Genomic DNA, 26004 nt, shown 5'->3' with positions numbered 1-26004 from the left:
GAGTACTTTTTCCAAGGGTCGGTGCATACTTAATGGGCCGATTTGATGCAGTTCTCTGGCAGCAGAAAGTGGTTCTTCGGGAGTTATTATTACAAAAGCTGTGAGGGTTTCTCGAACTGCCCCAACAACCTTGGGTACATCCATACCTACCAGCACAACCTTAGAAGTCAGATCGGCCTTCTTGAAAGTGAGCCCACGGAAAGCAATGGGTTCTGACGGAGTCCCTGGTGCATTCACATTCTGCATGGACCAACTGGCAGGTATGTTCGCAGTTATTTCCAACCTCTCCCTTCTCCGTTCCGAGGTTCTCACCTGCTTCAAGAAGACCACCATCATACCGGTGCCAAAGAAGAACCAGACAATATGCCTCAATGAATACCGTCCGGTAGCCTTGACATGTATAATTATGAAGTGCTTTGAGAGCTTGGTCACGAGACACATCAACTCCATGATTCCAGACTACCTTGATCCACTGGAATTTGCATACCGTCACAACCGGTCCACAGCAGATGCTGTCTCCCTGGCCCTAAACTTATCCCTGGAACATCTCGCCAACATTCATTGACTACAGCTCCACCTTCAACACCATAATCCCAGCCAAGCTCATGTCCAATTTCCACAACCTAGAACTTGGCTCCTCCCTCTGCAACTGGATCCTCAGCTTCCTGACCCATAAACCACAATTAGTAAGGATAAACAATGACACCTCCTCCACGATAGCCCTCAATACCGGGGTCCAGCAAGGCTGCACACTTAGCCCCCTACTATATTCCTTATACACACATAACTGTGTGGCAAAATTCAGCTCCAACTCCATCTGCAAGTGTTCTGATGATACGACTGTAGTGGGTCAGATCGCAAACAACAATGAGTCAGAGTACAGGAGGGAGATAGAGAACCTAGTGGCATGGTGCAACGACAACAGTCTCTCCCCCAATGTCAGCAAAACTAAGAAACTGGTCCTCAACTTCAGGAAGCGAAGTGGCGTACACACCCCTGTCTGCATCATTGGTGCCGTGGTGGATATGGTTGACAGCTTCAAATTCGTAGGTGTGCACATCACCAACAATCTGTCCAGGTCCACCCACATCGACGTCAAGACCAGGAAATCACAACAGCACCTATACGTCCTCAGGAAACTAGGGAAGTTCTAGCACTATACTCCATGTGTTTCACCCAATGTCTATGTATTTACATTGTGTATTTATCGTATGTCCTATGTTTTTCATGTGTGGAGCGATCTGCTTGGACTGTAGGCAGAACAATACTTTTCACTGTACTTCGGTACATGTGACAGTAAATCTAAATCTAATCTAACTGAAGGAACATCCAAATCATCAGATTCTGACAATAGCACCTTGTTTCAACCATTTTCGACAATGATGCTACTTTTTTGCTTGGATTGGTCATTGATGCTGCTTTTCAGAGTTGAGCACGGGGTCACTAAAGCTGTCTATGTTCGTAGGTCCTGCAGGCAGAAAAGTTTGCTTTAAAGGAGAAACCTTACTTTTGTACATTGACAAAAGTGCTCACAAAGATTTCACTGGCATGCCTACTCACACTGACTAAACTCTTGCGATTTACTCCAGAGCCTTGCAATTGCAGCTTTCCTACCGCGGAACAAACATAATCGTGATGACGCCAGCTGAGAGTTTGAAGTAGCTTGTACACTTTTCATTGAAATTCCTTGTCAACAGGCTGAGTTTTGCCTTAATGCTGTTCGCAATTGAAAAGAGCGATATTTGATCAGCTTAAAATTGCACTTGAGAAACTTGTGTGGTATCCTCTGTCCGTCAAAACTTTCACACAAATATGAGCAATGGGGCAGAAAAATAACTTAGTTCAGAGACTGATTACCGACCTATATCAGCATTGCGGTGACGCAGTTGTTAGCACTGCTGTCCCACATTGACTTTGATCTTGGTTCGATCCCAGCCCCGTGTCACTGTCCATGTGGAGTTTGCATGTTCTCCTCGTGTCTGTGTGGGCCCCACCCCACAACCCAAAGATGTGCAGGTAGGTGGATTTGTCACCCTACATTCTCCCTTAATTGGGAAAAAAATGAATTGGGTACTTAAAAATTTTTAAAAATCAACATTGAATCTATCTCGCATTTCCTGTTGTATTTACATTATTATACTATGTACATTTATCCCATCTCCATTCAAATTGTTTCATAACTCAACAAATCAACTCATCTGGGAAGAAATTCAACTGTGATTCAATTTCTTCTCTCAAAGCAGTGAGCCATTGAAATAAATCAGAAATTTAATTCACAGTTGTTCCTCTGCCATGTTTTCATTTCAGCTGAATGATGAAAGAGTCTAAATAAGGCTTGTAACATAAGTAATTGTCCATGGTTACAATTCATGCTGATAATTAATTGTCAAACAAATAGCCAGGCTAATGTCATTCACCATCATTTATGGTGAATGCTACTGCAATTTTAGAGGTGAACAGTTACTGCACAGGATGCGCTGCTCCATCAGTCTTGTGAGAAAGTCATCTTGTGATGTCTCATCATTGAAAATGATTGATCAGCGTGATGATTGTGTATGAGCATGATAGATATGAGCTGAAGTAATCACAAAGTTACATTTTGTCTATTCCAGCATAAGCATTGTTTCAGTGACGTTAAAGGTCTTAGCACCAGTGAACGTTTGTTGACACTGAAATGTTGTGGAGTCTCATTGTTTCACGGTTTTAATTGTTGGTAATGTTAGAAAATAAGAAATAGGAACTGGAGCAGTCCAGCTGACCCTGCTCCATAATCGTGTCTAAATACCCAAACAATCTGCATGCTTCTGCAGCGATTGGAACAGGGATGTGGTAGGGCAGAGTACCTGAGAGGGGAGAAACAAAATGAGGCAAGACAAATGAGGCAGCGCGGTAGCATGGTGGTTAGCATAAATGCTTCACAGCTCCAGGGTCCCAGGTTCGATTCCCGGCTGGGTCACTGTCTGTGCGGAGTCTGCACGTCCTCCCCGTGTGTGCGTGGGTTTCCTCCGGGTGCTCCGGTTTCCTCCCACAGTCCAAAGATGTGCGGGTTAGGTGGATTGGCCATGCTAAATTGCCCGTAGTGTCCTAAAAAGTAAGGTTAAGGGGGGGGGGTTGTTGGGGGTATAGGGTGGATACGTGGGTTTGAGTAGGGTGATCATGGCTCGGCACAACATCGAGGGCCGAAGGGCCTGTTCTGTGCTGTACTGTTCTATGTTCTAACAGGAGAGAGAGGTCCAAGAGATGCAGAGAGAAGAATAAAATGGGTCCTCACTGCTACCTCACCTCACCTTGTATTGTCAGCAAATGTGTGTATGTTCTACGCAGTCCTCTCATCTACATCAATAATCTAAATTGTTGAGGCCCAAATACTTCCTTTGCAGAGCCATTTCTTTCAGCCCCCCTCCCCCCCGACCTCATCTTTCTATAAAAATCTTTATTAGTGTCACAAGTAGACTGTGAAAATCACCTTGTCGCCACACTCCGGCGCATATTCGGGTACACTGAGGGAGAATTCTCTCCCCTCTTTTCTCTTTCTGTACCTGATTTGATGCTGAATTCATCCACTTTACTCCCTCTTTATTCATAACCAAGTAAGTGGTTTGAATGAATGATTGCCACACCTTTTACAACATCCTGATAACAGCTTTAAGCAGACATACTGATGCAAATATATTTCTTGTATATATTTTAAATCAGGCTTTTTAATAACATTACTGCCACAAATATAATATATACAATTTATAACTTCATCACGCATCTTGTAGATGATGTATGCTGCTGCCACTCTGCATCAGTGGTGTAGGGAGTGAATGTTAAGATGGTAGATGGGGTGCATCAGTGGTCGAGGGAGTGGATGTTAAGATGGTAGATGGGGTGCCAATCAAGTGGGCTGCTTTGACCTGGATGATGTTGAGCTTCTTGAGTATATGTGGAGTTGCACTTGTCCAGGCAAGTGGATACCTAACTTCCCACCAGAGAGTTTGCTGAGGGTTAATCTTGACTTTTTGCTTCCCATCTAACACCTCCCAGTACTGATTCTGTGCACTCTTCAGGAGATCGGCTGTCTCTGCCTGTCGTCTCCATAAAGGTGTTGAGCACTCGAGCCATTCCTGTTCTGGCTCTCACCCTTGGTTGGATCTGTCCATTTTCGGGTCCTGGGTGCAATTAAAGACCCCCCCCGTCCTTGTATTCGTCTCCGTGAATGCTACAGTCCTGGTAACAAATATGGCCACGTTCCTTGCCCTAGTATCGAAGCATGCTTGAAATGTTTGTCCCACCCAGTTCTTCCTTACCCGAGTTGGTCCTTCTCTCTTAGGTGAGTCTCTTGTTGTAAGGTTACGTCCACCCTCAAGCTTTTGAAACGGCCGAGTACTCTGGATCTTTTTACCGGCCCAATGAGGCCTCCCATGTTCCATGTGCCTATCCTAGTGATAAGGTTCTGCACTGCCCTCCACCCTACCCTCTCTGGGGTCAGCCATACTCGCCCTTTGGCCCTGGCTGTATGCCCAAACCTGTCTTTGCCCTTGGGCCATTCAAGATGGCCGCTGTCTACTTCCTCTTTTTCACTGTCTCTATGTGCGACCTGTTGTGACCAGTGCTCCGTCTCCCCCCCTCCTTTAACTTTACCCCCCTCTCTGTCCCCCCCCCCCCCCCCCCACCTGAGTTCCCTCTTCTCTTGCTCTTTGTTTCCCCTGAAGTTCTGCTTCCGCAGCAGCAACCTCCCCTTCTCTGTACCTCCATGAGCCTGTCCATTAGTGTAGTGGCTCCTTGGATTTCCCATTCTTAACCCCGCCTAATTCTCCCCCCCCCCCCCCCCCCCCCCCCCCCCCCCCCCCCCAAAGCAACCCCCTCCTACAGCCCCTGGCATGATTGCCATCACCCAGTTTGAAACTTTTAACGCCCGCGTTCAGACCATTGCCTTTTGCTACTGTTTCCCCAGTTAATATTTCTGAATAAACCTGTTGACCTCCTCTGGGGAGTCGAAGTAGTACTCATTGCCGTAGTAGGTGACCCATAGCTTGGTGGGGTAGAGCATGCCAAACTGCACCTTGAACTTGAACCATGCTGATTTGGCGGCGTTAAATTCTGCCCGGCCTTTAGCCAGGTCTGCTCCAATGTCCTGATACAAGTGGATGGAATATCCTTACCATTTGCACGTCCTTGTGTTTTTCACCCACCTCAGGAGCCACTCTTTGTCCTGGTATCTTTGGAGCCTCACAATCATCGCCCGAGGTGGTTCCCCAGCCTTGGGCCGCTGGCGGAGCAACCTGTGTGCACGGTCCATCTCTGGGGACTTGGCAAAACCCTTCTCTTTTTTTTTAAATAATTTTTATTGAAATTTTTCGATACAAACATTTACCCCTACTACATTTTAAATTATAACACAACAAATCCCCCCTGGAAAATCCTCCCCACGCCCTCCCCCGCGCGCACCCCCCCCCCCCCCCCCCCCCCCCGCGCTACCAGTCTAGCAACCAAACCGTTTTTCCCTTTCTGCCGATGGCCTCGGGCAGTCATTGCCCGCGACCCCCCGCTGACGTGCTCCCTTCGTTGCTATCCCCCCCCCCCCCCCCCCCCCCCCCTTCTCCCCGGGTTGCTGCTGTTTCGGCCTCCAGTTCCTATCTCTGATCCAGAAAGTCAAGGAAGGGCTGCCACCGCCGGAAGAACCCCTGTACCGACCCTCTCAGGGCGAATTTGATTCTTTCCAATTGGATGAAGCTTGCCATGTCGTTTAACCAGGTGTTAACACTTGGTGGCCTTGTGTCCCTCCACTGAATCAAGATCCTTCTCCGAGCTACCAAGGACGCAAAGGCCAATATTCCGGCCTCCCCTGCCTCCTGTACTCCTGGCTCCACCCCAACCCCAAAAATCGCTAGCCCCCACCCTGGTTTGACCCTGGTTCCCACCACTCTCGATACCGTCCCCGCCACCCCCTCCCAGAACTCTTCCAGTGCCGGGCACATCCAGAACATATGTACATGGTTCGCAGGGCTTCCCGAACACCTAACACACCTGTCCTCACCCCCGAAGAACCGACTCATCCTAGTCCCCGTCATATGGGCTCTGTGCAGCACCTTAAATTGGATGAGGCCCAACCTTGCGCACGACGACGACGAATTGACCCTCTCTAGGGCATCCGCCCATGTCCCATCTTCTATCTGCTCTCCCAGCTCCGCTTCCCACTTGTCTTTCAGCTCCTCTATCGATACCTCCTCCACCTCCTGCATTATTTTGTAGATGTCCGAGACCTTCCCTTCTCCGACCCAGACCCCTGACAGCACCCTATCACTCACCCCTCTATCGGGAAGCAAGGGAAATCCTTCCACCTGTCGTCTGGCAAATGCCTTCACCTGCAGGTATCTAAACGTGTTCCCCGGGGGGAGCTCAAATTTCTCCTCCAGCTCTCCCAGGCTCGCAAACCTCCCCTCTATGAACATGTCCCTCAGTTGCCTGATGCCCGCCCTGTGCCAGCTCTGGAATCCCCCGCCAGTGTTCCCCGGGACAAATCTGTGGTTCCCTCTCAGTGGCGCCGCCATCAGACCCCCCACTTCCCCCCTGTGTCGCCTCCACTGCCCCCAGATTTTAAGGGTGGCCGCCACTACCGGACTCGTGGTATACCTTGTGGGGGGGAGCGGCCATGGTGCCGTTACTAGCGCCCCCAGGCTTGTATTGCCGCAGGACGCCCTCTCCATACGTTTCCAAGCTGCCCCCTCCCCCTCCATCACCCACTTGCGCACCATCGATGCGTTCGCCGCCCAGTAGTATCCGGAAAGATTGGGTAGCGCTAATCCTCCACTGTCCCTACTCCGTTCCAAGAAAATCCTTCTCACTCTAGGGGTGCCATGTGCCCACACATAGCCCATAATGCTGCTAGTTACCTTCTTGAAGAAGGCCCTGGGGAGAAAGATGGGCAAGCACTGGAACAGAAACAAGAACCTCGGGAGGACCGTCATTTTGACTGACTGCACCCTCCCTGCTAGCGACAGCGGTACCATGTCCCACCTCTTGAACTCCTCCTCCATCTGCTCCACCAGCCTTGAAAAGTTCAGCTTGTGGAGGGTCCCCCAGTTCCTTGCCACCTACACCCCCAAGTACCTGAAGCTCTTTACTGCTCTCTTAAAGGGGAGCCGCCCAATTCCCTCCCCCTGATCTCCCGGGTGTATCACAAAGACCTCACTTTTACCCACATTTAATTTATATCCCGAAAAGTCCCCAAACTCCGCTAGTATTTCCATTACCTCCGGCATTCCCCCTTCCGGGTCCGCCACATATAACAACAAATCATCCGCATAGAGTGATACTCGATGTTCCTCCCCTCCCCTTGTCAGTCCTCTCCACCCCCCTGAACCCCTCAGTGCCATCGCCAACGGTTCAATCGCTAATGCAAATAGTAAGGGGGATAGGGGGCATCCCTGCCTGGTACCTCGATGGAGCCCAAAATACTCTGACCTCCTCCCGTTTGTAACCACACTCGCCATCGGGGCCGAATACAGCAGCTTCACCCACTTGATAAATCCCTCCCCAAACCCAAACCGTTCCAGCGTCTCCCACAGGTATTCCCACTCCACCCTATCGAATGCCTTCTCCGCATCCAGTGCTACCACTATCTCAGCCTCCCCCTCCACTGCTGGCATCATAATCACATTCAACAGTCTCCGGACATTTGTGTTAAGTTGTCGTCCCTTTACGAACCCCGTCTGGTCCTCATGGATTACCCCTGGCACACAATCCTCTATTCTGGTTGCCAGGACCTTTGCCAACAGTTTGGCATCTACATTCAAGAGGGAGATAGGCCTGTAGGACCCGCACTGTACAGGGTCTTTGTCCCGCTTCAGGATCAAGGAGATCAGGGCCTGTGACATTGTCGGGGGCAGAGCCCCCCCCTCTCGCGCCTCATTGAAGGCTCGCACCAGCACTGGACCCACCAAGTCCACATACTTCTTATAAAATTCCACCGGGAACCCATCCGGCCCCGGCGCCTTCCCCGCCTGCATCTGGCCTATCCCTTTAACTAGCTCCTGCAGCTCTATCGGCGCCCCCAGCCCCTCCACCCGTTCCTCCTGGACCTTTGGGAACCTCAATCTATCGAGGAAGTTCTCCATTCCCCCCCTCCTCCTGGGCAGCTCAGACCGGTACAATTCCCTGTAGAAATCCCTGAAGACCCCGTTCACCTCTTGCCCCTTCTGCACTACGTTCCCTCCCTTCTCTCTCACTCCCCCAATCTCTCTGGCTGCATCTCGCTTGCGCAGCTGGTGTGCTAGCATCCTGCTCGCCTTTTCCCCGTACTCATAGACCGCGCCCTGTGCCCTTCTCCATTGCGTCTCCGCCTTCCTAGTGGTCAGTAGGTCAAACTGGGCCTGTAAACTGCGTCGCTCCCTCAACAGCCCCTCCTCTGGTGTCTCCGCATATCTCCTGTCCACTTCTATAAGTTCCCCCACCAGTCTCTCCCTCTCCTGCCTCTCCTTCCTTTCTCTGTGTGCCCTTATGGAGATCAGCTCTCCTCTGATCACTGCTTTCAGGGCCTCCCAGACTACCCCCACCTTCACCTCGCCCGTGTCGTTCGTGCCCAGATATCTCTCAATGCCCTTCCGGACCCTTCCGCACACCTCATCGTCCGCCAGCAGCCCCACATCCAGGCGCCACAACGGGCGCTGGTCCCGTGCTTCCCCCAGTTCTACCTCTACCCAGTGTGGTGCATGGTCCGAAATCGCAATGGCCGAGTACTCCGTGTCCTGCACTCTCGAAATCAGCCCCCTGCTCAGTACAAAAAAGTCTATTCTGGAGTACACCCTGTGGACGTGGGAGAAAAAAGAATACTCCCTCGCCCTTGGCCTGCCAAATCTCCAAGGGTCTACCCCCCCCCATCTGCTCCATGAACCCCCTTAGCACCTCTGCCGCTGCCGGCCTCCTATTCGTCCTGGAACTCGATCTGTCCAGCCCAGGGTCGAGCACTGTATTGAAGTCCCCCCCCATGATCAGGCCCCCTGCCTCCAGACCCGGAATGAGGCCCAACAGGCGCCTCATAAAACCCGCGTCATCCCAATTCGGGGCATATACATTTACCAGCACCACATTCTCTCCCTGCAGCCTACCCTTCACCATCACGTACCTACCCTCCTTATCTGCTACCACCTGCGCCGCCACGAACGACACCCTCTTTCCCACCAAAATCGCCACCCCCCGGTTCTTTGCGTCCAAGCCTGAGTGGAACACCTGTCCCACCCACCCCCTTCTCAGGCGTACCTGGTCTACTACTCTCAAGTGAGTCTCCTGCAACATTGCCACATCCGCCTGCAGTCCCTTTAGGTGTGAAAAAACCCTTGATCTCTTGACCGGCCCATTCAGCCCCCTCACGTTCCAAGTAATCAACCGGGTCGCGGAGCGACCCGTCCCTTTCCCCTGTCTATTAGCCATGTCCTGTCCCCTGTTCGCCCCGGGTCGACCCTCCCCTTCTGACCCGTTCCCCATGGCGATGGCCCCCCCCCCCCCCCCTCTCTCCTCCCGTTCTTCCCTTCCCGTCCTCGGCCTTTCCAGCAGCAACCCGGTATCCCCCCCTAACCCCCCCTCCCCCCCCCCCCCCCCCCCCCCCCCCCCCCCCCCCCCCTGGCTAGGACCCCTCCTAGCCGCGGTGTATCCACCATCGTACTCCCGAGAGTCAGCTGGTTTTCGCTGACCCGGCTGCCCCTGCCACACTCCGACTCCTCCCGATGTGGGGGGGGAGGGGCCTCCCCCCCCCTTGCCATCCCTCTCCGACCCCGCTTCAGCGCAGGAAAAGCCGCCATTGCTGGCCACACCCCACTCTTCTCTCCTCCCCCTTCCTCCGTCCCGCGCGCGGGAAACAGGGGAAAGCCCGCGCTTTCGCCCGGCCACACCCTACCCCGCCATCCTTCAATTCCACCCCCGTCCCCATCCAAGCCCATAAAAAAGCCCCCTTAAAACGAGAGGAAGAAAAAAGAGAAAAAGAAAACACGCATAACCAACTTGCACCCCCCCCGTCCCGCCTCCCCAACTTAACAATATAACAATATAAATAACAAATCTCAAATAAATACATAAATACATAACTATGCCTGCATAACTAAATAACTAAATAACTACCCAATAATAACGTATTTAACCATCACCCTCCATCGAACAGAACAGTAACCATAACCCTTAAAGAACAGATCAAAAAACAGTAAAAAAGCCCCCCCTACAACAACAATAATTAAGGGAAGTTGGCAACGGGAAGAGACACACAAAAAGGAACAAAGAAACCCCCATAACACAAGTTTCAAAGAAACCAAACGATCCATCAACTTTAACCAAGTTCCGACCTGGCCTAAGAAAGACATGGGCCACTTGATCAGTCAAGGGTACTCGGGCGGCCTCGACCGCCGGCGTTCCCAAGTTCTAGTTCAGGTCCAGCTTTTCCTCCCGAACAAAAGTCCATGCCTCCTCTGGGGTCTCAAAGTAATGGTGCTGGTCCTTGTAGGTGACCCACAAGCGCGCTGGCTGCAGCATTCCGAACTTGATCCTCTTTGCGTGCAGCACCGCCTTCGTCCGGTTAAACCGGGCCCGCCGCTTTGCCACCTCCGCACTCCAGTCCTGATATATCCGCACCGTCGAATTCTCCCATTTGCTGCTTTTCTCCCTCTTGGCCCACCTCAGCACTTTCTCCCGATCACAGAGACGCTGGAATCGCACCAGCACCGCCCTCGGGGGCTCGTTCGCCCTAGGCCGCCTAGCCATGACCCGATATGCTTCTTCCAGCTCCAGGGGCGATGGACCGGCCCCCTCTCCCATCAGGGAGCTCAGCATCTCCGCTACATATTTCGGGAGATCAGGCCCCTCCAGGCCTTCTGCTAGGCCCAGGATCCTCAAGTTCTTCCGCCTCATTCGAGTGTCCAGCTCCTCAAAGCGGCTCTGCCATTTCAGGTGGAGTGCCTCGTGCACCTCCACCTTTCCCACGAGGACCGTGGCCTCCTCCTCCCTTGCAGTCATCTCCTGCTGCAGCTCTCTTATCGACGCCTCTTGGGTCGCCTGGGCCCCCATCAGCCTTGTGGTCGTCGCGTTCATGGACTCTAAGAGTTCCACTTTCAGCTCCGTAAAACACCGGAGGAGAGCGGCCTGCTGCTCCTCCGCCCATTTTCTCCAATCTTCTAGTGCGCCACCGGCCGCCATTTTGGTCCTCTTCCCCCGCTTTTTTCGGGGAGCTGCTGCCGCTTTTTTTGTCGCCCCACTCCGAGTACCGACCATAAAGTTGGTCTCACTCTCCTCAGGGAGCCTTCCCCCACCGGGATTCGTCTTTACAGTACCGTCGGGGCCCTCCAATCGGCCCTTAAACACCTTTGTCGCAGGAGCTGCCAAATGTGCGACTTAGCTGGTCATAGCCGCAACCGGAAGTCTCGGCAAAACCCTTCTCACTGACCAACTTCCCGAGCATCACTGCTACGTACTCCGTGGGGTTCCTTCCCTCTGTGCCCTCTGACAGCCCCATGATCCGCAGGTTTTGCAAGTGGTTGTCGACCTTTACTTTCAGCCCTTTCTGAGTCCTGACCAGCCTCGTCACTTGGGCTTTGAGTGCCGCGATCCGGTCACCTTGGTCCGTGATGCCTTTTTAGAGGCTTTGTGTTGTTGCCTCAAGCCTCCGCTCCATTTTGCACAGAGCCTTCATGGGTTCTGTTGTAGCCTCGGATGCTGCCCCCACAGCCGCCATGAGGTTCTCCTTCATTGCCTCGCTGTGATAAAAGCTTGGAGGTGATGAAACCCATCATTTTTTCCATCAACGCCTGGGTCCAAGCTGGAAGTTCTTTTGGGCCGACCGTTGCTGGTTCCGGGCCATCACACGGAATTCCTGCTCTGAGGCCGAGATTTGCCTCTCCTCAGTTTTGCTGCTCTTACGCCTGAGTTTCCGGCTCCTCAGCATTATGGCTGGCACTGCGGTTGATGGGGGGTTGGGTTGAGGGATTTTCTGTCATTTTAGTACCCATTTGTTGAGGTTAAAGGGCCTTAACCAAAGTTCCAAGTCGAGAGCCACATTTTGTGCGACCGCTCAGCTCATGACCGCCACCAGAAGTCTGAAGCAGTTGTTCTACTTGGAACTCATTTGCGGCAGGAGACTCCCAACAGCCAGCGGGAGATAGAGGAAGAGATATGTGAGCAAATTTTGACAATTCAGTTTTTTCAATTAAGGGCCAACTTAGCGTGACCAATCCACCTACCCTGCACATATTTGGGTTGTGGGGGCGAAACCCACGCAAACACGGGGAGAATGTGCAAACTCCACACGGACAGTGACCCAGAGCCAGGATCGAGCCTGAGACCTTGGCGCCGTGAGACAGCAGTGCTAACCACTGTGCCACCATGCTGCCCATGGTGGGCGATTTTAACTTCCCCTATATTGAATGGGACTCACTTTGTGTTAGTGGCGTGGATGGGCTAGAGTTTGTAAGGAGCATCCAGGAGAGCTTCTTGAAACAGTTTGTAGATGGTTTGTAGAGTAGGGGACGTACTGGACCTGGTATTGGGGAATGAGCTTGGCCAGATGGTGGACATATCAGTAGGGGAGCAGTTCGGGAACAGTGACCACAATTCAGTAAGCTTTAAGTTACTAATGAATAAAGATAAGTGTAGTCCTCGGTGAAGGTGTTAAATTGGGGGAAAGCTAATTACAACAATATTAGGCAAGAACTGAAGAAAGTAGATTGGAGGCAGATGTTTGAGGGCAAATCAACATCTGTCATGTGGGAGACTTTCAAGTGTAAGTGACAGGAACTCAAGACCGGCACGTTCCTGTAAGGATGAATGATAAGTATGACAAGTTTAGGGAACCTTGGATAAGATATTGTGAGCCTAGTTAAAAAGGAAAAGGAAGCATTTGTCACGGCTAGGAGGCTGGGTACACACAAAGCAAGTGTGGAATACAAGGAAAGTTTAAAGAAACTTAAGCAAGGAGCCAGGAGGCCTAAAAGGGGTCAAGAAAAGTCATTGGCCGGCAGGATTAAGGAAAATATCAAGGCTTTTTATACATGTATAAAGAACAAGAAGGTAGCCAGGAAGAGGGTGGGCCCACTCTAAGGACAGGGGAGGGAATCTAGGCTTGGAACCAGAGGAAATGGGCGAGGTACTAAATGACTTCAGTCAGTATTCACCAAAAAGAAGGACTTGGTGGATGATGAGTCTGGGGAAGGGTGTGTCTGGGCCACATTGAGATCAAAAAGAAGGATGTATTGGGGGTCTTGAGAAACATTATGGTGGACAAGTCTCCAGGGCCTGATGGGATATACCCCAGAATACTGAGAGATGCAAGGGAGGAAATGGCTGGGGCCTTGAGAGAAATCTTTGTAACCACACTGGTGACAGGGGAGGTCCCAGAGGATTGGAGAATAGCCAATGTTGTTCCTTTGTTTAAGAATGGTAGTAAGGATAATCCAGGTAATTACAGGCCAGTGAGCCTTAGGTCAGTGGTAGGGAAATTATTGGAGAGGATTCTTCGAGACAGGATTTACTCCCACTTGGAAATAAGTGGACGTATTAGCGAGAGGCAACATGGTTTTGTAAAGGGGAGGTCATGTCTCACTAACTCGATCGAGCTTTTCGAGGAAGTTGACGAAGATGATTGATGAGGGTAGGGCATTGAATGTTGTCTGCATGGACTTCAGTAAGGTGTTTGACAAGGTCCCTCATGGCAGACTGGTACAGAAAGTGAATTTGCATGGGATGAGTGGTGAGCCTGCAAGATGGATATAGAACTGGTTCGGTCACAGAAGGCGGGTAGCAGTAGAAGGGTGCTTTTCTGAATGGAGGGCTGTGACTCGTGGCATTCCTCAGGGATCAGTGCTGGGACCCTTGCTGTTTGTAATATAAGTAAATGATTTGGAGGAAAATGTAACTAGTTTGATTAGTTAGTTTGCAGACAACACAAAGGGTGGTGGAATTGCTGATAGTGATGAGGATCATCAGACTCTGCAGCAGGATATAGATCGGTTGGACACTTGGGCAGAGAGGAGTTTAATCCAAACAAATGTGGTAATGCATTTTGGAAGATCTGATACAAATGGGAAATATACAGTAAATGGCAGAATCCTTACGAGTATTGATAGGCAGAGGGATCTGGGTGTATAGGTACAGAGGTCACTGAAAGTGTCACCGCAGGTGGAGAAGGTAGTCAAGAAGGCATACGGCATACTTGCCTTCTTTGACCGGGGGATTGAGTTTAAAAATTGGCAAGCCATGTTGCAGCTTTATAGAACCTTAGGCTACAATTGGAATATAGTGTTCAATTCTGGGAGCTACACTACCAGAGGATATGGAGGCTTTGGCGAGGGTACAGAAAAGATTTACCAGGGTGTTGCTTGGTATGGAAGGCATTAGCTATGAGGAGAAGTTGGAGAAACTTGGTTTGTTCTCACTGGAACGACGGAGGTTGAGAGGCAACCTGAAGTCTACAAAATTATGAGGTACATGGACAGAGTGGATAGTCTTTTTCCCAGGGTAGAAGAGTCAATTACCAGGGGGCATAGGTTTAAGGTGCAAGGAGATGTACAAAGCAAGTTATTTTACACAGAGTGGCGGGAGCCTGGAACTCGCTGCCGGGGAAGGTAGCCACGATAGTGACTTTTAAGGGGCGCGTGACAAATACATGAATAGGATGGGAATCGAGGGATATGGTCCCCGGAAGGTAGGGGGTTTTAGTTCAGATGGGCAGCATGGCGGGTGCAGGCTTGGAGGTTCCTGTGCTGTAATTTTCTTTGTTCTTTGATAATGAAAATTCTTATGAATGTCCTCAAATATTCTCTTAAGAGGTCAAAAACAGCCGTCGACTCATGGGCAACCTTGATTTGTGACTGACCAAAATTGGGGCGGCATCAAATACATTGAATGATTTCATTGGGAATGTGTCGGGATGAAGTAGGGGCATTCGGAGGGAGCGCATTAAACCTCCAAAAAACCAATCGACCCAACCTTTCATGTACCACCTGCCCCACAAAGATTCATAGAATTTACAGTGCAGAAGGAGGCCATTTGGCCCATTTGAGTCTGCATCGGCCCTTGGAAAGAGCACCCCACTCAAGCACACGCCTCCTCCACCCCACCCCCTTAACCCAGTAACCCCATTTTTTGGACACTAAGGGCAATTTAGCAATGCCAATCCACCTTGCCTGCACATCTTTGCACATGTGGCAAAATCTGCAAATTGTGTATTGGATTCATCATCCATTTCAGAACCCATCAAACCACCTGCAGTCTCATCTACCCATCATTCACTACCTCATAGAACATAGAACATACAGTACAGAAGGAGGCCATTTGGCCCATCGAGTCTGCACCGACCCACTTAAACCCTCTCTTCCACACTATCTCCGTAACCCAATAACCCCTCCTTTGGTCACTAAGGGCAATTTATCATGGCCAGCCCACCTAACCTGCACGTCTTTGAACTGTGGGAGGAAACCGGAGCACCCGGAGGAAACCCACGCAGACACAGGGAGAACGTGCAGACTCTGCGCAGACAGTGACTCAGCAGGGAATCGAACCTAGAACCCTGGCGCTGTGAAGCCATAATGCTATCCACTTGTGCTACCGTGCTGCCCTTTGGAAAGCTTTGACTATCAGCTTATGTCCTCAGCATCCCTCTGTATTTTCCCAAATTCTTCTCCTGGTTACTCTTGATTTCATGCAATCCCCCAACTCCAGCTACTTCCATTTTTACCATTCCTCATTTTGCTCATCTCCTATTCACTACTCCCTCACTCTTCATTCCCCTTCTCCTGCTCTGAATTAGTACTTCATATCCCCTTTGAGCAAATGTTATTCCCTCCTCCTTTCTGCCATCCCCATGTGCTCCCCTTCATTCCATTTCACCTACCCCCTAACCCCTCCACCTTCCGCACCCATGTTCCCCATCTCCACCCCCATCCACACATGTTCCAAACCTTGTTTGAGGGAAGTCAGGGCCAAAGATTAGAGAAAAGTAGTGGGTAAAAAGTGAGGTGCAATACAAGCTAATGTAAAATTTACTTCACAGGCGCTCTGAAAACTTCCATATGCCAGCTGTGCATTATTGAAGTATCCCTGAAAAAGTTGCACCATCTTTCCGTGGATTGACTTCATGATGGATATCTTTCTGAAGGATTAAACTTTGTTCCGTTACAGAATGTTGTGAATGTGGCTCCATCTAACTTTGAAATGTTTACATGTAACGGTATGACTGAAAAACATCAAGGAACAGACGGTTCTTTTATTACATATATAAATTAAGTATAGTTTCATTGGCTGGTGATATCACTTAGTATGAGCTAATGTGTCCAAAAAGGAAAGGGTGATGCCTGAGGGGATTAGGGATTCTCGAAGTGTGTTCATCTTTTGACTTCTTCAGTAAATTATGCTGTAACTATTTTTCTTATTTCTTACCAGCGACCCTAACATACGACACCTTGAGGTTTGGTGATTTTGAAGACTTTCCAGAAACAACAGAGCCAGTTTGGATTTTAGGAACAAAATACAGTGCACTCACAGGTACTGGGACACAGTGCTCACAGGGAATTTGGGAGAAAGATGGAAGGAGGTAGACTGTTTCTGGGATTAGACCGGGGCAGCGAAGGTGGGGGCGGGGGGCCGGCTGATTCTGTAAAGGTAGCACAGTGGGTAGCTTCACAGCTCCAGGTTTGATTCCCGGCTTCGGTCACTGTCTGTGTGGAGTTTGCACGTTCTCCCCGTGTCTGCGTGGGTTTCCTCTGGGTGCTCCGGTTTCCTCCCACAAGTCCCAAAAGACATGCTGTTAGGTGAATTGGACATTCTGAATTCTCCCTCTGTTTACCCGAACAGGTGCCGGAATGTGGCGACTCGGGATTTTTCACACTAACTTCATTGCACTGTTAATATAAGCCTACGTGTGACAAAAGATTATTATTAGAAACGGAGGGCTTGCTGTTGGGAGGTTGGGGAAGTAACAGGGCAAGTTACAGTATCTTTACAACACTCTGAGATAAAATCACAACAACCAGAGGGAATGAAACTCAATTTCTTTCTTGTAAAGGAGACTGTAACTATCAGTACTTACCCTAAACTATGTTGCGGTTTAATTTTTTTATACATCATTTGAATCAGAAAAGGCCATTTGATCCAATCAAGTTATCATTCAACTAGGTTAACTAGCTCAGATCAGCAGACTGCTGCATTTTGAAAGCATTTATATTTTTTTAATCTGACCTGGTCAATTTATTAAAATATTTTCACCCTCTTGAATAAAATATCTCTTTCTGATAGCTCTTTTAAAAAAAATATGTCCTTCTCACTAATATAAATTTATAACCCCTGACCGAAGTGAGCTTAGCTTGAAGTAATAGTCTGACTTCACCTTCATAGAATTATCCAGCATAGAAGAAAACATTCAATCCATTGTGCTTGTCCCGGACCTTTTCTAGAGCTACCTAACTAGATCCTGCTCCTTCTCCATAGCTCTATAGTTTCTTTTCTCTTTAGTATTTATCCAATTCCTTTTGAATGTTACTATTTAAACTGCTTCCACCAGAGTCAATATGTGTCGCTTTATATTCTTTTGAATAAACCAATTGAAGTAAGCAAACTACTGAACAAATTAACAGCCTCATAAAGGGGCACTGTAACAAGACAAATATTTAAAGGAAACTTAGCAAATTACATTAAAATAATGTTCCTGAGGCTGATGATGCAGCGACCACTGGTCGAAGAAGGCCTAGGTTTCCCTTTATATGTGCACAACTAATGATCCAATGAGTGCTCTCATTTCTCCCACACACTAATCTTTACGACATTCATTCAACGCTCTGATCTTATTTATCCTATGCCGATTTGCTCATAGCTCAGGTGATTGTTACCGTTGCTGGTTCTGATTTTTAATTTAGCCCCTTGCTACCCATACTCCCTCAGCGGATCCTTTTTCTTAGTCCGACTTATGTCATTAGTACTCACATGCACCACGGCAGCTGCATCCTTCACCTCCACTCCAAGTTCCTCTTCCAGCCCGGAGAGCATGTCCTTAACCCTGGCACAAGGCAGGCAACACAGCCTTCAGTATTCATGCTCTTGGCTGCAAAGAATGTTATCTATGCCCCTAACTATACTGTCTCCTACGACAACTAGATTCCCTTTTACTCCCCCATTTGAATGGTACCCTGGATGAGAGTGCTGTGGTCAGTTTGCTCATCTTTCCTGCAGTCCCTGGTCCCCTTTGTTGGACAATTATAAGGGCTGTGCACCCTCTATTGCTACCTTTTGTATTCCCATACCTACTTTTTGTACAATCATACCCTCCTGTCCCTGACCACAGACCAAATCTGAAGCCTAAGGGGTGTTATTGCCGACTGGAACGAAGTATCTAAGTAACATACCCCCTCCCCTGATACATCGTAGTGTCTAAAGCTTGGACTCAAGTTCGTCAACACTGAGCCTAAGTTCCTTGATGCAGCAGATGTGGCTGTCGTGCATTGCACTGGCCTCCCACATACTGCAACACTTGACCTGCCCTGACATCCTTATTGCAATTTATTTGACTATTTAAGATTCAAGTTTATAAATATCACAACAATTATTTGTAGTTATATTATGGCTAGTTATGATGTAAAATTGATATAACACTTGTATCTTCCCAGTGCCAGTCTACTGCCTGTTAAGAAAAAAATGTAAAACTCACCCATCACCTACCTTCTCACAATCTGGGCTTCAGGTCTTGAAGCCATATCCAGCTTCCTCTTTTTTTTTAAAATAATTTTTATTGAAAAGAGTTTTTCCATACAAACATTTACCCCTACTAATTTTTAAATTATTTACAACACAATCCCTCTAGGCAAATGTCCCTCCCTCGCCCGCCCTCTCGCGCGCACCAGTCCCCCCCCCCCCCCCCCCCCCCCCCAGACAACCTTAACAAACAAGGCAGCCTACAGTATCAGACATGAGCAGCGAGCAGACTTGCCCGCGTTACAGTCGCTTCCTCTTTTTGATGACAACAGCAGCACCTCTCTCACTGTATCAAATTCCCTCACTTATCAAAATCCCAGGGTTAAGCACTCAGTGACAAGCTGCACCTTTGTGATTAAAGCCGAATTGGACTTGTCCACTGTTTCAATTGCATCCTAAAATTCTATTTGCCCTTTCATATTGCTTCTCTGCATGGTCTCAACATTGAAAATAATGAGTCTACTGCAAGTAGAAAATTCCTTTTGTGCATCTTGCAATTAAGCCCTTTCATTGTTTTTTAAAATAAATTTAGAGTACCCGATTATTTTTCCAATTAAGGGGCAATTAGGCATGGCCAATCCACGTAACCTGCACATCTTTGGGTTGTGGGGGTGAAACCCACGCAGACCTGGGGAGAATGTGCAAACTCCACACCCAGGGCTGGGATTCGAACCCGGGTCCTCAGCGCCGCAGTCCCAGTGCTATCCACTGCGCCACATGCTGCCCGAGCCCTTTTGTTGTTTACCCGTGCTACTCATTTCTAACCTCAATTGCTTTTAATTTTGCATTTGTCAGTGTTGAGTTTAATTTGCTGTTGTTCCCAGTTGCATGCCCAATATAGATCTGTAACATCTGAACAACATTTGCTGTCCCTAGTATCATCAGCAAATTTACAAGCTTTTCTTCAGTTTTGATGCCCAGGTCAATTCATGTTGATTTTAAAACAGGAGTCCAGATTGATTACACCTTCAGTACCTCGTTTAACACCTCCGACCCCCAGTTTCTCCAATATTTTTTTTAAAATCCAGTACCCTATTCAGTACCTTGGAGTCCCAAGGTTTCTATGTAAAAACTGTTCAATGATTTCTGAAATGGTCGAAATCATCTATTTTATTTGTAATCTCAAAGTGGTCATGGAGGTTTGTAAAGATCTGCCCCTTGGAATTCCCTGCTGTTTGCTCCTTATTAAGCTGTCACATATCGGTATTCAGCCAAATCTTCAGAATGGCTTCTGTTATTTGACATTGGCTCATTATGCTTGTCGATACTACATTTGTACATTTCCAAGAATTCAGCCACTTAGCCTCCTAAACGATCCTAGGATATATACCATATGACTGAGGAATTTTTATGTTTTCGATCTCTGAACCTTGAAGTACTCTTTTTGTTGATTGAGCGTGTATTTATTGTACTTCAGTTGTATGGACAGCTATTTTCCTAGCTCTGCTCTACTTTTTATATTTGATTATATAATGTTGAATCATTTGGTGTTCTAACTCCATAACGAGTCTTGTATGTTTAAAAATGTTTTATTATTGTATCAATATCCTTTACTTTCATTTTAGTGCCCTTTTTGCAACCTTAATAGTTGTTAGACCTTATTCAATATTTCCAATACTGTTCCTCTCGTATTTCTGTTTTGTACATTTTTCCTCCTTGTGTTTGTTGTAAAATAGTTAAAAAGAACAATTTCAACAAACTGTCACGACATGTAAAAACATCTCATTATACGTGAGTTGCTTTTGAAATGTTCTGAGAGATGAGATAAATGTAAGTGTGCTGGTTTTGTGTTCATTCGTGATTGTTTGCTTTCTTTTCAGGTTTACCCTGGTAAGATATTATTACCGTTTGTAAAAGTTACCATTTTTCTTCAATTGGCTTATCTGTCAGCAGTGTATCTTATTTCACTTCTTTATGTTTATCCCTGAATATTTTGCTGTATGTTGTTGTATACTTACGAACACAAATTGCAAGATGATGTGGAAGAGATTATATTGTCATATATCTGCTGAGGTTCTACTACCTTGGATGCCATCTTGCGGGAACCAAGTCTAAATATGAGCTCTCTCAGGCACACTCACAGAATACTGTTTTGAGCAGTCATGCGGTGCTTTACCTTTGCACACTTAAAGACCATACGAACCAGGCGTCGGTCACTCTGCCCCTCTAGCCTGCTCTGCCATTCAATTAGATCACGACTGATCTGATTGTAACCTCATTCCTGCCTACCCCCTGATTACCCCCTGATAACCTTTCAATCCCCCATTAATCAAGAACCTGTCTAGCTCAGCCTTAAAAATAATCAAGACGAGGTAGACTGTTCCAGAGACTCGGGACACTCCAAGAAAACAATTATCTTCATCTCGATCTTAAATGAGCGACCCTCTATTTTTAAACAGTGACCCCTCGATCTAGATTCTCCATAAGAGGAAGCAACCTCTTCACATCCACCTTGTCAATACCCCTCAGGATCTTAAAGTTTCCACCGTCACCTCCTACTCTTCTAAATTCTAGTAGATGTAAACCTACCCTGTCCAACGTTTCCTCATAAGAAAACCCACCCGTTCCCGGTATTAGCTACAAAGGGCAGCACGGTGGCATAGTGGTTAGCACTGCTGCCTCACAGTGCCAGGGACCTGGGTTTGATTCTGACCTCGGGTTACTGTCTGTGTGGAGTTTGTACATTCTCCCCATGTCTGCGTGGGTTTCCTCTGGGTGCTCCAGTTTCCACCCATAGTCCATAGATGTGCAGGTAAGGTGGATTGGCCATGATAAATTGCCCCTTAGTGTCCGAAGGTTGGGTGGGGTTACAGGGAGAAGGTGGTGGATTGGGCCTAGGTAGGGTGCTCTTTCTTTTGTTTAAATAAATTTAGAGTACCCAATTCATTTTTTCCAATTATGGGGCAATTTAGCGTGGCCAATCCACCTAGCTGGCACATTTTTTTGGGAATGGGACTATTTGGCGCCGCCCTTTTGGCGGCGACCTTTCGGCGCCGACCTTTTGCCGCTCATCTGTTTTGGCGCTGGCCTTTTTGGCGCCGCCAACTGGTTTGTTTACTTTGTTTACTCTGTTTGTTGCTGACTGTCTCTGACCAGACGTCATTATCTGTCTGATATTGTTTCCTTACGAATTTGCTATTATCTTTAGCCCTCGGGTTCAATCGTATAACATTGACTAAGTGTGTCACTAAGCAGAGTACGGATCAAATAGTAAATCAGCAGATAAGACTAGATTCGGGAAAAATAACAAAATGCCCAAACTAAAGGTTCTGTACCTAAGCACACACCAAGGCATTAAAAAAGTTGAGCGCATTGTGCAAATACAAATTAGCAAGTACGAACTGACAGCCATTACAGGAACATATCTACAGAGCGACAAGCATTGGGACCTTAACAGTTAACGGTTTGTAGAATTTAGGAAGGATAGAAAATAAGGAACATATGGAGGGGTGACTCTGTTACTTAATGCTTATTTTATCGCATTAACCAGACGAGACAGATGTTAAGGAGACCACTATTACAGTTAGCGTTAAGATGAAATATGAGGAGGCAAGAGGTCACACACAGCACTCGTATGCTGCCGTGCTAATTGTAACTGCAGGGTCGGGCAAATTATAAAATAAGAGAAAGCTTGTCTGATGAGGTATAGTAGTAAACCAGCCACTGCAGCCCTTGTCCGGGAACTTGCCGGATGGTGAGAGACTTGCTTAGGTACAGAACCTTTAGTTTGGGCATTTTGTTATTTTTCCCGAATCTAGTCTTATCTGCTGATTTACTATTTGATCCGTACTCTGCTTAGTGACACACTTAGTCAATGTTATTGAACCCGAGGGCTAAAGATAATAGCAAATTCGTAAGGAAACAATATCAGACAGATCATGACGTCTGGTGAGAGACAGTCAGCAACAAACTGAGTAAACAAAGTAAACAAACCAGTTGGCGGCGCCAAAAAGGCCAGCGGCAAAACAGATGAGCGCCAAAAAGGCCAGCAGCAAAACAGATGAGCGCCAAAAGGTCGGCGCCAAAAGGGCGGCGCCAAAACGTACCCGATCCCATTTTTTTGGGGTTGTGGGGGCGAAACCCATGCAAACACGGGGAGAATGTGCAAACTCCACACGGATAGTGACTCAGAGCCGTGATTGAACCTGGGACCTCAGCGCCGTGAGGCCACAGTGCTAACCCACTGTGCCACCGTGCTGCCCTGGGTGCTCTTTCAAAGGGTCGGTGCTGGCTCAATGGGCTGAATGACCTCCTTTTGCTCTGTAGGGATTCTATGATTCTATTATTTTCCAATCTAGTGTAACTGTACCCAGATCTAAGGAATTTAAAAATTTTTAAATCAATGCATCAACTATCTCATTGGCCACTTAAGACCCAAGGGTGAAGTCAATCACGACTCTGGGATTTGTCTGCCCACAGACCAACAATTTACTCAATTCCACTTCCCTGGTGATTTTAATTTTCCTGAGTTCCTCCCTTCCTCCCATTTCCTAATTTACAGCTATTTCTGAGATATTACTTGTGTCCATGAAGATTGATGTAAAATACCTGTTTAACTAACTTTTCCTTATTATAATAAAAATAATCTTTATTTTCACAAGTAGGCTTATGGGCCGAATGGCCTCTTTCTGTACTGTAGGGATTCTATGATTCATTGTTAACTTGCCGTAAGGCTACTCTTCCATCTACCTATAAAGTGGCAGGATATTCCACTGTCGGACCTTTCTCAACTGAACCCTTGTGTACTTTCAAATGTTCAAGAGAGTTCAGTTTTCACAATCCTATCACCTGGATGTAATCTTTATAAACTATGGGTTATGGAAACTCAAATTCCATAGTCTGGAAGGAAGGTGCTCAGGGACGTAACTAAAGTTTGTTCAATGACTAATAGTTTATATGCAGATGTAAACCAAGATCCATACTTTTATAAACGTAGATTTAAACCAGTGTAAGGGAGAATATCTTTGCAGTGATAAATATTTGGGCAGTCTGCCAAACTGTGTAGTGACTATTTGGGCTGTTCAAAATGCAGTTGGACATAGACTACTGGAGTTATGAGATGCATATGTGTTATAACCTGCCTGCTTACCATTGGCAGGGGACTAATGACAATCCCACAATCCTATGGGAGTATGAGCTTCCCCAATGAGGGGGGCGGAGAAATCATTAGCAGACTCCCTGCATAAATAGAGCTGGCCAGTTTGGAACCAGCAGAGAGAGAGGAGTGAGCAGCAAGGGAAGTTGCTGCTGCTGTTGTGTGTATATATATAATATATATATATATGTTATTATAAATAAATGTTATTTCTTTGCATCCTGAAATCTCATGCTGGATTCTTCGTGGCCCTCACAAAACTGGCGATGAGGGTTAAAGTGAATAGCTGTCTACACTGCTGAAGCCACCTCCCTGGATTTTTGTTGGATACAGGTTGGAAGTTGTTTTCTATTACACCATGCCTCTGTATGGACGTTTGGATGTTTTTGATGCTGCGCTGGAAAGCTGGAACCAGTACGCACAACGGATGCGTTACTATTTTTGGGCGAACAACATAACCGAAAACGAGCGCCAGGTGGTCATATTGCTCACTGCCTGCGGCCCGCATACATTTGGGGTGATTAGGAGCCTTACTTACCCAGCTGCGCCGGACACCAAAACGTTTGATGAACTTGTGAACTTAGTGGGAGACATTCTAACCCAATCCCATCCACGATAGTCCAATGTTACCGGTTTAATACCACTGAGGACACCCCAGGAGAATCCCTTGCCGACTTTGTATCCAGGCTACGCAGGATTGCGGAGTACTGTGACTATGGTGAGACCTTGTCAGAAATGTTACGCAACCATTTGGTTTGCGGTATTAACAATGCGGCCACCCAGAGAAAGTTGTTAGCCAAGCCAACATTGACTTTTCCACAGGCCATTTAAATAGTATTGTCCCGAGAGAGTGCAGAACGAGGAGCGCAGGAGCTACAGGGAATGGAGGTGCATGCCTTGGGGTGCAACCCCTTCCGTCCGAAAGCGTCCCCCTGCACCCCTGCGGTACCTTGGGCGAAGCAACGTCCGGATCGACGCCAGTGGCCGGCGGACATTCCTCCCCGAAGGGAGTCTTCTCCAGAACCAATTGATGAGGAGCCATGTCCGTGTCAGACTTGTAGGCGCCGACCCCGTCGCGGATGCCGGTCCTGGGGGCGCCAGAGGCGCCGACATTCCGACCGAAACTGGGGCCAGCCCAGGGGCCGTACCTTTCATTTGGATGAACCTGCTGCGACTACTCCCGTGGACATGGAGACGGAGGATGACTGCCTGCAGCTGCATTGCGTGGCAGCTCCCCGTGTGGCCCCCATTAAAGTGAGAGTACGGGTCAATGGTCACCCGCTTGAGATGGAGCTGGACACTGACACAGCGGTCTCCGTGATTGCCCAGAGGACATTCCATCAAGCAGGGTATACAGACCCTTACATTAACTGACACACAGGCCAGGTTGGCCACCTACACGGGGGAACCATTGGACATTGCAGGAACTACGATGACCCCTGTTGTTTATGGATGCCAGGAGGGGCGTTTCCCACTTATCGTGGTGCACGGCCATGGGCCCAGCCTGTTGAATCGGGACTGGTTGCGCCATTAGCGGTTGCAGTGGCAGCACATCCTCCAAACAGTTTCTGGAGGGTTGACTGAGGTGCTGGGACGATACCCAGATGTATTCCAGCCCGGTTTGGGGAAAATAAAAGGGGCCATGGCCCGTATCCAAGTCGAACCAGGAGCCACGCCGTGCTATTTCCGGTGCCTTACGCCTTGTTCGAGAAGGTAGAAGGGTAGCTCACTCGTTTGGAGACTTTGGGTATCATCAGGCCCGTCCGTTTCGCTGACTGGGCAGCACCAATTGTACCTGTAATGAAGCCAGATGCCACAGCTCGCTTGTGCGGCGACTATAAACTTACAGTGAATACGACTTCCCGACTCGACCGATACCCAATGCCTCGCATAGAGGATCTCTATGCGAAGCTTGCAGGTGGACTCACGTTCACAAAATTAGATATGAGTCACGCCGACCTACAGTTGGAGCTGGACCCTGCCTCCCGGCCATACGTAACGATTAATACACACCGGGGCCTGTTTGAATATACACGTTTGTCCTTTGGAGTATCCTTTGCCTGCGCTATTTTTCAACGCGTTATGGAGGGCATTTTGAGAGGTTTACCGCGTGTTGCTGTCTACTTAGATGACGTTTTGATCAGAGGGACTTCGGAGCAGGAACATTTGGAAAATTTGGAGGCTGTCCTTAGACGCTTTTCAGAGGCTAG

At 48.2% G+C, this 26004-nt stretch overlaps 1 protein-coding gene across 3 annotated transcripts in view; it reads left to right on the top strand.

The window, feature by feature from the left end:
* The window catches only part of atg4b (autophagy related 4B, cysteine peptidase), a 108774-nt gene that overhangs the window by 22726 nt on the left and 60044 nt on the right, over positions 1–26004 (top strand). For all 3 annotated transcript variants that reach the window (XR_005462919.1, XM_038816890.1, XM_038816889.1), the window contains one exon: positions 16399–16500. Coding sequence is in view for 1 of the 3 variants with exons in the window: in XM_038816890.1 (XP_038672818.1) it covers positions 16399–16500 (102 nt within the window). In the remaining 2 variants the exon portion in view is untranslated. Of the gene's footprint in view, positions 1–16398; positions 16501–26004 lie in introns of those variants that run through there.

The sequence above is a fragment of the Scyliorhinus canicula genome, chromosome 13, assembly GCF_902713615.1.
Source record: "Scyliorhinus canicula chromosome 13, sScyCan1.1, whole genome shotgun sequence".
In the NCBI taxonomy this organism is placed as follows: domain Eukaryota; kingdom Metazoa; phylum Chordata; class Chondrichthyes; order Carcharhiniformes; family Scyliorhinidae; genus Scyliorhinus; species Scyliorhinus canicula.
The sequence above is the reverse complement of the archived record's forward strand: the minus strand, read 5'-3'. Positions and strand labels throughout refer to the sequence as shown.